Source organism: Trachymyrmex cornetzi, unplaced genomic scaffold (genome assembly GCF_001594075.2).
Source record: "Trachymyrmex cornetzi isolate Tcor2-1 unplaced genomic scaffold, Tcor1.1 scaffold99, whole genome shotgun sequence".
NCBI lineage: Eukaryota > Metazoa > Arthropoda > Insecta > Hymenoptera > Formicidae > Trachymyrmex > Trachymyrmex cornetzi.
In genome coordinates this window covers 3,447,514-3,462,059 of record NW_017300343.1, presented here as the reverse complement: position 1 = coordinate 3,462,059, position 14,546 = coordinate 3,447,514, and the positions used below count along the sequence as shown (strand labels likewise).

General features: G+C 29.1%; 2 protein-coding genes across 2 annotated transcripts in view; both read left to right on the top strand.

Annotated features, from left to right (window-relative positions):
* LOC108770063 (uncharacterized) overlaps positions 1–3,931 on the top strand; it is an 18,974-nt gene extending 15,043 nt beyond the window's left edge. The window contains exon 4 of the mRNA XM_018521356.1: positions 3,796–3,931. Within this exon, the coding sequence (XP_018376858.1) occupies positions 3,796–3,931 (136 nt within the window). The remainder of the gene's footprint in view (positions 1–3,795) is intronic.
* A 9,369-nt stretch (positions 3,932–13,300) lies between these two features.
* Positions 13,301–14,457, top strand: LOC108770062 (uncharacterized). The gene is made up of 3 exons (XM_018521355.1): positions 13,301–13,331; positions 13,566–13,829; positions 13,964–14,457. The coding sequence occupies exons 1-3, from the start codon at positions 13,301–13,303 to the stop codon at positions 14,455–14,457; spliced, it is 789 nt and encodes a 262-aa protein (XP_018376857.1).
* The last annotated feature ends 89 nt before the right edge of the window (positions 14,458–14,546 follow it).

Genomic DNA, 14,546 nt, shown 5'->3' with positions numbered 1-14,546 from the left:
CTTTACATTATAAATAGTACGCAAATCTACTTAACCGTATTCATTTAAATTAAAAAGGTCCTATTTGGAACACGGTCCGATTTAGACCACTCTCCCCTACTATAATAAAATATATTAAATTATAGCTTACAATACATTATATTTTTACTTTAATTATCCTATAGCCAACTTACCACATATCATGTGTTATCAACGATCATGAGGCTAGTTGACACGCAAAGAATGCAATAAAATATTTTAATAGTTATCAATTACCACTTATTATTAAAATATTATTGTAGTTAAATGTATTTACAAATTAGTATAAAATTTTTTAGGTAAGTTTCTTTATTTTGTCTGTAAAAATTCAAAACTGGAAAACAGTCTCGGTCTCCCTTGTTCAAAAATCAATATTGTCAACGTATCTATCAAATATCAGTAAACAAAAATTATTATTTTCAGATATTAAAATCATCGATTGGCTATATATCATTTTTATTGACAAAACATGGCTAGAGATATTAATATTCAATATTCACATAAACATACCAATAAATACATTCGTAATTATATTATACTTACAATGGACACAATTTCCTATCTAGAAAACAACTTTATTGGATCGTATAGTAAAAATAAAATTACGTTTTGCCTATTTATTTTTTAATAAAAATTATATTATTAAGCATTTTTTATAATGTAATAAATATTTTCATTGCATCAACAGAAATAGTTTGATAGGCATAAGATTCTTTTGCATTACGTTTACGAAAAAATAAGAAATCTATATATTAGTATAATACATAAGTATAGTACATAAGCATAATACAAAATTTTCCTTAATGTTCGTCTAAGAATTACATTATATTCAGTGATAATGTTTTACCAAATTTGACAACTTTATATAATCAAATCAATATGGTAAGATGACTTTGCGTTATTACATTTATGTGAGTTTTATCACTTCAATTCTAAAAAAAGAAAAGGCTGCTTTATCTTAGATGAACAGAAATAAATTTTTTTAATGTGAGAATGTTGATAGCTTTCAAAGCTGGTAACATTCTCGCGATAAGAAAATAAATGCTGTATATATAATAATAATATATATAATAGTTTTCAGACACCGAAATTTGATCACTGGAAATGCAAGGACAATTTTTAAATATGAATTATAATCTACTTATAGTCCAGAGAAAATATTCTATCACGTTTACTATAACGATAGCAAGTGAACCTTTAAAAGAGACATTTAAAAGATACGAGTTATACATGTACTAAATAATTCTACATCATCCTTTTTTAACTATAATTTTAGTTGGCTGGTATAGAAAGCCTCATTAAAGATGCAATAGCATTATTTTTTGTTCCGGAATAAACGCGAACGTTAGGCAGCAATACGAAACATGGAAAAAAAGTTTCCGAGCGAGTATCGACGAACTTACAATACAATGCAACATTTTTTACCTCTTATTTTATTAGATCAGACGACTTTATAACTCGAATGTTTATAAAATTCATTCTTACGATAGCGGTAGCTATAACAGGGAATAGCATTCTTAATATTTAAAGCCACATTTGACAATTCTGTCGAGTTTATGCATTTGTATAGAGAGCGTGCGTGATGATCATTTCGCGTTATACCGTGGAAAGCACAAAACATTCTTCATTGTTCTAACTTTCAACATGGATGTTACAAATTCTTTAGGATATAGAGGTACTAACTTCATGTTACATTTTCCGTTTATTAAATTTAATTAATAATCTACTAAATAAATTTATACACTATAGTATATTATAAATCCATTCTTGTGATACTGTGTTATTTTGTAAACTTTTATTACGTACAAATACTTAATAATTAGATATCAAATATTGAATATAAATATTATATTTACAACTGTAATTATCTAGTTAATACAGCATAAAAATTTATTAGACTTCATGTGGGCAATACATCTACAACGTTTAGGATTCGAAATGGTGGGCTTATGGCCCAACAAATGTACTAAGAAATGTTTGTGGCCAAAAATTTGGGTCGGCATTATTCTTATTTTATTAATATTTGTTTTAAACGTTCCGATGATACGTGCAGTTATACGAGTTTGGGGAAATATGGTACTCGTAATAGATAGTTTACATACAACGTTACCCCTAGTAGTAATATCAGTGAAATACATTATTATATTACGGAAACAAACGGGTACGTCCAGAATTATGTATACGATTTTCTTTTTAGTGTGGTAATTTACAAATTAAATACATTATTATATTACGGAAACAAACGAGTACGTCCAGAATTATGTATACGATTTTCTTTTTAGTGTGGCAATTTACAAACAACAACATATGACTAAATAATTCAATATTTTAACGGGTTTAACATTACTTACATTTTATCTATAGTTATTTATATTTTTAAGTTGTATTGTCAATTGTAAACATGATGGCAGAAGATTGGATGGCATTTAAGCTGGACGAAGAACGAGATGTGATGATAAAACGAGCACGAACAGCGCGATTAATTATGATGATTGGTTATGTTATCGTGATAATATCGTTTATCACATCAATTATTCTTCCTTATTTTGGCTTTGTCTTAATGTATGTAACGAATTCCACAGATCGGCGCAAATCGTTACCATTGGAGACGTATCACTTCTACGATACAGATAAGAGTCCACAATTTGAGTTAACATTTTTTGTTCAGACAGTAACGCTTTTGATGGCAATTATAATTTACATGTCTGTAGATATCTTTCTAATTGTGATGATTCTTCACATTTGTGGCCAATCAGAAAACTTTAGATACCGAATAATTAATTTAATCTCGTACAAAAATTTCAATAAAATTATAAACCGTATTGTAGCGACCCACTTACGTATTATGAGGTATGAATTTGTATTATGGCAATAGAACATTTAACGACGTTAATAGTCAATATATATTTTATGTTTAAACACATATTAAGTGTTGAACTTAATTCCTGCCGTTTTTCGTCTCCAAAATTGATTTGTTTCGAAGGGAAATACCATAATAAAAGTATTATTAATAAAGTATTATTAATTAGTAATAAAGTAGAAAATGGAGGAAGTTACTTTGATTAAGGTACTCATTCATCTTCCCTTCGAAACAAATCAATTTTGGAGACGAAAAACGGCAGGAATTAAGTTCAACACCTAATATATTTCTGAATTTATGTATATACAGGGTGTCCCCAACATACGGCCCCACTCGTCTTGAACAGGTAGTGCGGACTAAACTGAGTCGAAAAGTCCTCTACCATTTTGCAATTTTCGCAATAGTTAGCAAGATATTAATTACTAAAAATTGCAAAATATTGGTCTTGAATAATTTTTTACTCAAATACTACCAACTTTACAGAAGAACTGCAAGAGATAAAAATAATTAATTTGCTTCTCATAAAGTTCTGAGATTTTTTTCAGAATTTTTTCAGAATTTGTGTTAATACCGTATTTTCTCACGTTGGTAAAAATAAGAAAATGCAGTACTAAAAAGTAATAATAAATTCTGAAAAAATTCTCGGAACTTTATGAGAAGAAAATAAATGATTTTTGTCTGTTTCAGTTTTTTTGTAAAGTTGATAGTATTTGAGTAAAAAATTATTCAACACCAATATTTTGTAATATTTAGTAATTAATGTCTTGTTAACTATTGCGAAAATTGCAAAATGGTAGAGGACTTTTCGACTCAGTTTAGTCCACTCTACCTGCTCAAGACGAGTGGGGCCGTATGTTGGGCACTGTATGTAATGTTTGATTTTATGTGATAACTCTTTTAAATAATTTTATTCGTAGATTTGTCGACAATATCGAAAATACATACTCTTTAATGATGTTAGTAATGATATTTCATTTTGGTGTTGTATTTTGCCTAACCGGATTTTTATTTACCATTGTAAGATGCAGTAAAATACGAAAAAATCTTTTATAGCATGTATAAGGTAACTCCGGTATATACGCCGCACAAAAACTTAATGTATTAAGTACTACATTTAAGATAAAGAATACCACGATTGAGAAAGTTACTTTATAAAATTATTTTTAAGTTAAGAAAGTTACATTATATGTATTTATTATAAAAATTGTGTTCCAAAAGTAATACAAAATTGGTGCAAATGATAAAATATATTATAAAAAGTAAAATACCCGAACATTGTCTACTTAATTTTTATAATAAAAAATAATTTATAAGTAACGTATAAAGTGACTTTCTCAAACCTAATACTATAATAATATGATAATAATAATCCAATAAGGTAAATATCTGTACCAACGGAAACATTGTGCTGTGTACACACACATCTATGTAAATAATATTAGAAATCCTTATACGAAAATACATACTTATATTTCATATATCTAACTAAAAATTTTTTGTGGTTTTTGCTTTTTTGCCGTACATATAGAGGTGGAATATACAACTACTTATAAATATGATATACAACTCATTGAAAATTTACTAGTAATACCTATTTAGAAATAAGGTGTAATATGGTACAATAACTTGCAAAATTTTATTATAATAAGAATGATAAATGTATATACGGAGTATAATAGATAATTATAACCTTTGCATATACAACAAGTGTATGTTTTGACGTTTTATGTAGTACATTTATTGCATTTAATGCACTGAATCCAATCTGTGCACTTTGTATATGCTTTGGGCATAAATCCCGTCTGGTACTAATGCCGTATATTCTCCAAACAGGTGAGATATACAAGACATCAAGCTAAACAGTAAATGTAAAAGCTAAGCACTTGTATTTTGCTGTAATCCGTTCTTTACTTTTCCTATACATTTCACACATGTATCATCAAATAACCATTAAGCCTTTTGCACTTCCTACCCTAATCATCTTATATGGGTTGTGATATATAATAACACTATTTATTACATTGACAATTAAATCGATTCAAATGTGTGACAATGGTTTCAATATATAATATTCATAGCGAAAAAACTGAAATCATAACGCAATTCTAATAGAATTTAATGTCATAATAGTAGAATGGTTACGTGCAAATTATTCCCATTTTTATTTTTTCTGTTTTCCACGGTGTATATATATTCCCGCGCAACTTAAATACCGGAGTTACTCTACGTTCCTTTGCTAACTTATAATTTATGTTTAAGATATTTACTGATGGAAAAATAGATAAAACTGTTATTGTACAAGGATATTTTTCACTATTAATGTTTATTGTCTTATTGATGAATACCTTTCTCTATTGTGGAGCAGGAGAACTCATAACAGAACAAGTAAGTTGTACTTATAGCGCATGTTGGGTTATACTTATACAACAGTTGTTCAGAAAGTAATGCGACACATAAGTGCATCCTTTTCGGCCAACAATAAAGAAAGAAAAGTGAAATTATTGGCCAAGAAAAAACATGATACATTATTTTCTTGAAAAATTCTCGTAATACATAATGTAAGATGGTTATACTTATAATGTACACCATTTGTGTTATAAATTTATTTTACGTTTTGAAGCAAATATAATTTTTATATGTTAGTACATCAACAAAAAATTGTTTTACTTATATTTTTATAATACTATTAATTATAAAATTATCATATTGCTAGGCAAAACTTTATAATACTACTTAATAAAAATTTGCATTCACATTTATGCATAACCGTTTACTGAATGACTGTTAATGAGTGAACATTAACTAGAATTTGCAAATTCATTCGAGTCGTATTACATTTCTGCTTCTAATTTCTTTTACAAAAAAGAAGTTATTTAAATCTTACTAATATCTATATATTCGAAAATAACCCTTATTGAAGTGCCATGGACATTAAATGATCATGTTGGGTTATACTTATACAACAGTTGTTCAGAAAGTAATGCGACACATAAGTGCATCCTTTTCGGCCAACAATAAAGAGAGAAAAGTGAAATTATTGGCCAAGAAAAAACATGATGCATTATTTTCTGAACAATTCTCGTAATACATAATGTAAGATGGTTATACTTATAATGTACACCATTTGTGTTATAAATTTATTTTACGTTTTGAAGCAAATATAATTTTTATATGTTAGTACATCAACAAAAAATTGTTTTACTTATATTTTTATAATACTATTAATTATAAAATTATCATATTGCTAGGCAAAACTTTATAATACTACTTAATAAAAATTTGCATTCACATTTATGCATAACCGTTTACTGAATGACTGTTAATGAGTGAACATTAACTAGAATTTGCAAATTCATTCGAGTCGTATTACATTTCTGCTTCTAATTTCTTTTACAAAAAAGAAGTTATTTAAATCTTACTAATATCTATATATTTGAAAATAACCCTTATTGAAGTGCCATGAACATTAATATGTTTTTTCCTATGTATTCATTAAGTGCAATGCAGTATATCGTGCAATGTGCGATCTTGAATGGTATAAACTGGAATCGAGGAAGGCAAGAAGTCTTATTTTGTTGATGATACGAGCTAAATATCCTTTTCGTATCACTGCAGGGAAGATTTTTCCTTTAACAATGGAAACTTTTTGCAATGTAAGATTGTCTCAATTCTTCTCATATTAATTTTACTATTTTGCAATATAATGATATCCGAACTATTTTCACGTTTAATTTCTCCCTCTCTCTTTCTTTCACTGCGCGCGCGCGGGCACACACACGCAAACACATATACATATGTGCGTGTACTTACGATTTTTTAACATAAATTTCATTTAATAATTGAAATGCGCAGACGTGTAATTAGTGAATATACATGTTCACTTTAGTGATTATATTACGTTACTACTTTTTATACATATGTCTATGTTGCGTAACCGTTTACTGAATGACTGTTAATGAGTGAACATTAACTAGAATTTGCAAATTCATTCGAGTCAAATCACATTTCTGCATCTAATTTCTTTTACAAAAAAGAAGTTATTTAAATCTTAATAACTCTTACTAATATCTATATATCGGAAAATAACCCTTATTGAAGTGCCATGGACATTAAATGATTTTTCCTATGTATTCATTAAGTGCAATGCAGTATATCGTGCAATGTGCGATCTTGAATGGTATAAACTGGAATCGAGGAAGGCAAGAAGTCTTATTTTGTTGATGATACGAGCTAAATATCCTTTTCGTATCACTGCAGGGAAGATTTTTCCTTTAACAATGGAAACTTTTTGCAATGTAAGATTGTCTCAATTCTTCTCATATTAATTTTACTATTTTGCTATATAATGGTATCCGAACTATTTTTTCACGTTTAATTTCTCCCTCTCTCTTTCTTTCACTGCGCGCGCGCGGGCACACACACGTAAACACATATACATATGTGCGTGTACTTACAATTTTTTAACATAAATTTCATTTAATAATTGAAATGCGCAAATGTGTAATTAGTGAATATACATGTTTACTTTAGTGATTATATTACGTTACTATCTTTTATACATATGTCTATGTTGCAAAATTCAGAATACTGATTGATGTCGGTTTAGATACAAGCTTAATTCTGTTCTATTCCTTGAATTTTTAAAGGTATTTTTGTACTTACTGCCTAAGAATGTTCAATTATATTTCTTTTTTTATGCAAAATAAGTTTTGTAATCTAATAAGCTATTTTTTCGGTTATTCATTAAGTGCAATGCAGTATATCGTGCAATGTGCGATCTTGAATGGTATAAACTGGAATCCAGGAAGGCAAGAAGCCTTATTTTGTTGATGATACGAGCTAAATATCCTTTTTGTATAACTGCAGGGAAGATTTTTCCTTTAAATATGGAAACTTTTTGCAATGTAAGATTGTCTCAATTCTTCTCATATTAATTTTACCATTTTGCTATATAATGGAATCAGAACTATCTTCACGTTTAACTTCTCCCTCTCTCTTACTTTCTTTGCGCGCGCGCGGACACACACACACACACACACACACACACACACACATACACATACACATATGTGCGTGTACTTACGATTTTTTAAACATACATTTCATTTAATAATTGAAATGCGCAGATATAATTAGTGAATATACATGTTCACTTTAGTGATTATATTACGTTACTAATTTTTATACATATGTCTATGTTACAAAACTCAAAATACTGATTGATGTTAGTTTAGATACAAGCTTAATTCTGTTCTATTCCTTGAATTTTCAAAGATATTTTTGTACTTACTCCCTAAGAACGTTCAATTATATTTCTTTTTTTATGCAAAATAAGTTTTGTAATCTAATAAGCTATTTTTTCGTCATTTGGGTTGGGATCTCTCACCGGCATATTTATAAAATAAAATTAAAAAGAACTTTTATAATAATATGAATGAAAGTTATTTAAGTTAATCAGTCAGTACCTTGACTTTTGCATATGTAGGGGAGACCGGAGCTAATAGACTAAATAGACTATAAAGATAGGTAGACTGATTATGTTAAAAACGACTGGAGACACGTGTAAATATGCACGTACAGTAGAACTTCCGCTCAATAGGCCATAATATCTTAATGCAATCGCTCCTCTTTATGGGAATCCTAAAGCAAAGCTCTCGAACTACGACGAAATCACCAGAGGGCGCACTTCGCACCACACATTGACATCTCTTTTCATACTACCCCAGCAATATCTCACGCACCTATGATACACGCAGTCGCATATTCCTGTCAATTTTCGTATAAGAAATTCGTCGCGATAAAGCATCCAGTCTAATTCTAAGAATTCGACGTTGTTTGTTTGCGTAAACTAAGTGTCTGGGAACCACTATTTCGTATGTACAGATTGCAAAGCTTTCATATCAAGCAAATATTGTCACGACTTGACAGCCGAGACACTATGTTACACTAAGAAATGATAAAAAACATATCAATTTTGAAATTTTTGATCGTTCTCGGCATAGACTCCACTTCCCAGACACGTATGAATGCGTATACTTTAATCTTGGAAAATGATTTTCTTTTCACAGAATCTTTCACAGAATCTGTGATAGAGAAAAAAGTATTTGTTATATATACAAAAATTACATGATTTAATAATTTACTTATTCACGGATTCGAAAATCCTTTTCAAGTATTGAAATATACGCATTAATACATTCTGATTACGTTAAAAACGACTGGAGACACGTGTAAATATGCACGTACAGCAGAACTTCCGCTCAGTAGAACCATAATATCTTAATGCAGTCGCTCCTCTTTATGGAAATCCTGAAGCAAAGCTCGAACTACGACGAAATCACCAGAGGGCGCGCTTCGCGCCACACATCGACATCTCTTTTCATACTACCCCAGCAATATCTCACGCACCTATGATACACGCAGTCGCACATTCCTGTCAATTTTCGTATAAGAAATTCGTCGCGATAAAGCATCCAGTCTAATTCTAAGAATTCGACGTTGTTTGTTTGCGTAAACTAAGTGTCTGGGAACCACTATTTCGTATGTACAGATTGCAAAGCTTTCATATCAAGCAAATATTGTCACGACTTGACAGCCGAGACACTATGTTACACTAAGAAATGATAAAAAACATATCAATTTTGAAATTTTTGATCGTTCTCGGCATAGACTCCACTTCCCAGACACGTATGAATGCGTATACTTTAATCTTGGAAAATGATTTTCTTTTCACAGAATCTTTCACAGAATCTGTGATAGAGAAAAAAGTATTTGTTATATATACAAAAATTACATGATTTAATAATTTACTTATTCACGGATTCGAAAATCCTTTTCAAGTATTGAAATATACGCATTAATACATATGTCTGAGAGGTAGAGTTTATGCCGAGAACGTCCAAGAATTTCGAAATTGATATATTTTTTATGTTAGTGTAACATGGCGTTTCAAACTGTCAAGTAGCGACAACATTTGCTTAATACGAAAGTTTTACAACCTGTACTTACGAAATAGTCATCCACAGACACGTAGTTTGCATGTAACAAATAATATCAAGTTTTTAAAATTAAACTTAAGATAGTTATACCCCAATACGCATTATTTAAAGAATGTATTAAAATTTTCGTCTCAAGTAATTTAAATATTAATGCCTGTAAAAGATGAGCTCGAATTATCGTCTCGTTTCTGATATACTATAACCAATATCAAACATCGTAAATTTTTCTATGGCTGCGATCGATTTGGACGCTCACGCGCTTTAATTACTTGTAATCATCATTCTGTCGTTATCGTTCATTATACATAAAATAAGAAAAGAACTACTGAAAAGTGCTGAAAGCGTCCAAATAGATCGCAGCCTATATCTACCATTGTCGTATAGCTATTTTTGCTGTAATGCGACACGAACTTCCACATAACCTCGAAATCATATTCCAAAAGTTAATGAAAAATAGTTAAATTTCGTGAAGAAACTCATGTAACAAACCGCAAATTATATTTATCGCATGATATTAAAGTTTAAGTTAATAAAAAATCTTGATTTTATAAATTTTCTCGAGAATTGAGGATGTATATTAGATATAGCACCCAGTGAGAAATGACAATGGAATCGATGTCGAATCAACGTCGATTCGACGTCAATTCGATGATTTCGACGTCGAATCGATATCGATTCGATGTCGATTCCATTGTCATTTCTCACTGGGCAACGTCGCACTTTCGAGAACAAGGAGGTTGTCTTTCGCAATCTTGTCGTTTCTTCGCAAGAGCCGCTTTACAATTTTTTTTTTGTTAAAACTGTACTTTTGATACATTTTCCTTTTATAACGCAATTGTGCGGCCGTTTTTTTCTTTCGTATAAAGATCTTGACAGATAACTTGTACTTATATTCGTCTGCTCGCAAAAATGCGACGTTGCCACGATATAATTCCTCTTATTTTTACTACGTGATACGGATGTTTCCTTTTTCTTTCTTAAATTAATTTATTCTATTATGATTTAATATTGTTAGTATATAAAATTCTTCGTTTTATTATTTTGTTAGATTTTACATAGCGACATATTAGCTTGAAATTTAAAGACATGTGTGAGTCTGTCGTTGACTCACATACTTGGAGCGGTATAACTACCAAACGTTTTATCGCGACGAATTTGTTATGCGAAAATTCACACGAACGTGAGACTGCGTGTATCATATGTTCCGGAAGACATTCGTGTGGTACTATATAAAGATATGTTGATACGCTGCAAAAACAGCGATCTCTAGTGACTACATCGAAGTTCTGACTTTACTTTAGGATCCGCTTAAAAAAATATGATATATATTTTTTAAAAAATTGTAATATGTAAGTAAATATTTTTATTTTTGAACTTTTGGTTTTAGAATCGCACTTCATTATTTCGGGTATTTGGTTTCTGAATCTGATTGGATAATAAATGTAACTGTTATTTAACAAATCCAATAGACTGTTTTTGTTTATCTGCCTTTTAATTGTATATTGTAAATGTTAAGAAAAAAACAGATAAGGCTACTAAACTATCCTTACCATGGCGCTCATAAGGCTCATTTAGTATCGAATCTTAATACTTTAATAAGCATATTTTATTTAGAATTTCATATTTATAAACTTAATCTTTTTATTAATATATAATAACATATGGTAAAATATATCTCGAAATATATAATTTTGTACAATACTTTAAAAATCCCGTAGTAAACCATATCGTGTGTCACATTATTCCTATCCTGAAATCAATTAACACGTAAGGAATGCATTAAAAGACTTTTTTCATATCAGTAATCAATTTATAATTATTATCAGAATATCAATAATAAATTAAATGTAGTAATAGTAAAATTAGTAATAACATAATAGACAAGTAGGATCATATTAATTTCTATATGTCTGAACATATTGTCAAAAGACTTAGTCAAGGAGACACTGAAATCTAAATAGTACTTCGATTCTCCGATAAATCACTATAGGTTACGAAATTTTGTCGAATATACCGAATATAGTAACTGATTTAGAATCTATTTTTTGGGTAAGTCTTTTGATTTGGTCCGTAAAAATTCAAAATTGAAAAATTGGTATACTAACTCCGGTCCCCCTTAAATAAGAATCGATATGAGAAAATATTTTTCAAATATCTCTCAGTAAGTAAAAATAATAATTAATTTCAGATATTAAAATCATCATTGGGCTATATATCATTTTTATTGTCAAAAAATGGCTAAAGATACTATATTAATAATCGATTACACAAATATTTATATGTTTGTAGTTACATACAAGTAGATATAATTTCCTATTTAGAAAATACCTCTTTGTTGTCGTATTGTTACAGTAGTAAAAACAAAATTATGTTTTGTCGATTGATTATTGTTTTTCATAAATTATATCATTAAACATTTTATAATATGGCAAATATTTTTATTGAAAATAAATTATTAATAAATTAATAAATTATTGTACAGAAATTATTCAATAGACAATAGCTCTTTGTGCACGTTTAACGAGAAACGAGAAATCAATTGTACAAAAGTACAATACGAAATTTCCTCTTAACGTACGTTTTTTGGTTACATTATATTTAAGGTGTTAGAGTTTTACTAATTTTTAGCGTTAATTCCATTTTATCAAATTAACATGAATGGACATATGTCATTGTATTTATGTGAGTTCATTACTTACTTTAATTTTGAGAAAACAATTGATCGGCCCTCTTATCTTCAATGAATAAGAACATTAAAGAACACAATTATTATTTTATTGAAAAAATGTTACCAGATCTTTGAAAGCCTCATACCTTATAAAATTGCATATTTTAGAGACTGAAATTTCGTCACTGTAAATAGCGGATAGAAATGCATGAACAATTGTAATATACAAACTATAATCTACTTATAGTCTGGACATAATATATTATTCACTCACGTTTATTGCAACGACTAAAATGTCTTTGAAAGGGACATTTAAAGGATAACAGTATAATATGCAATTTAATTTTATCTCTGCTTTTTTATCTCTGCTTTTTACCATAATTTTTTAGGCTGGTATAGAAAGTTGCATTAAAAATGCAATGGCATTATTTTCCGTTTCGCAACGAATGCATACATAATGGAGTAATATGAAGCATAAAAAACTTTTCAAGCGAGTATCGACGAATTAATAATGCGATGCAAAATTTTTTACCTCTTATTTTATTAGATCAGATATAAACGAATCTATAACTTGAACGTTTATAAAATGTATTTTACGATATGAGTTGCTATGACTAGGAAAAGCATTCTTAATATTTAATACCACGTTTGACAATGCTGTCGAGTTTTTGCATTTATATAGAGAGCATGCGTGATGATCATTTCGAATCATACCGTGGAAAGAACAAAACAGTTCTTCACGTTCTAACTTTTGACATGAATGTTACAAATTCTTCAGGATACAGAGGTACTAACTTCATGTTACAATTTTTTGTTTATTAATCGTTTAATTAATAATCTACTAAATAAATTTATGTGTGTGTCCACTATATTATTATAAATCCATTCTTGTGATACTGTGTTATAGTTAACTTTTGTTACACACACACACAAACATTTAATAATTAGATATTAAATATTCAATATGAATATTATAATTACAACTGTATTATCTAGTTAATATAACGTAAAAATTTATTAGATTTCATGTGGGCAATACATCTACAACGTTTAGGATTCGAAATGGTGGGCTTATGGCCCAACAAATGTACTAAGAAATGTTTGTGGCCAAAAATTTGGGTCGGCATTATTCTTATTTTATTAATATTTGTTTTAAACGTTCCGATGATACGTGCAGTTATACGAGTTTGGGGAAATATGGTACTCGTAATAGATAGTTTACATACAACGTTACCCCTAGTAGTAATATCAGTGAAATACATTATTATATTACGGAAACAAACGAGTACGTCCAGAATTATGTATACGATTTTCTTTTAGTGTGATAATTTACAAATAACAACATATAACTAAATAATTCAATGTTTTAACGCGTTTAACATTACTTACATTTTATATATAGTTATTTATATTTTTAAGTTGTATTGTCAATTATAAACATGATGGCAGAAGATTGGATGGCATTTAAGCTGGATGAAGAACGAGATGTGATGATAAAACGAGCACGAACAGCGCGATTAATTATGACGATTGGATATGTTGTCATGATAATTGGGATTTTAACAATAATTATTCCTCCTTATTTTGGCTTTGTCACAATGTACGTAACAAATTCAACAATTCGGCGCAAATCGTTACCATTGGAGACGTATCACTTCTACGATACAGATAAGAGTCCGCAGTTTGAGTTAATATTTTTCATTCAGTCTGTAACGATGTCATTGGCTGGTATCATTTACATGTTTGTAGATATCTTTCTAGTTGCAATAATTCTTCACATTTGTGGTCAATTAGAAAACTTTAGACGCCACTTAATTAATTTGATTTCATACAAAAATTTCAATAAAGTTTTAATCAATATCGTAGTGACCCATTTGCGTCTTATCAGGTATGAATTTTTATTTTGGCAATAGAACATTTAACGATGTTATATAAACAGTCCATATATATTTTATGTTTAAATGTATATATTCCTGAATATATGTATATATATATATATATA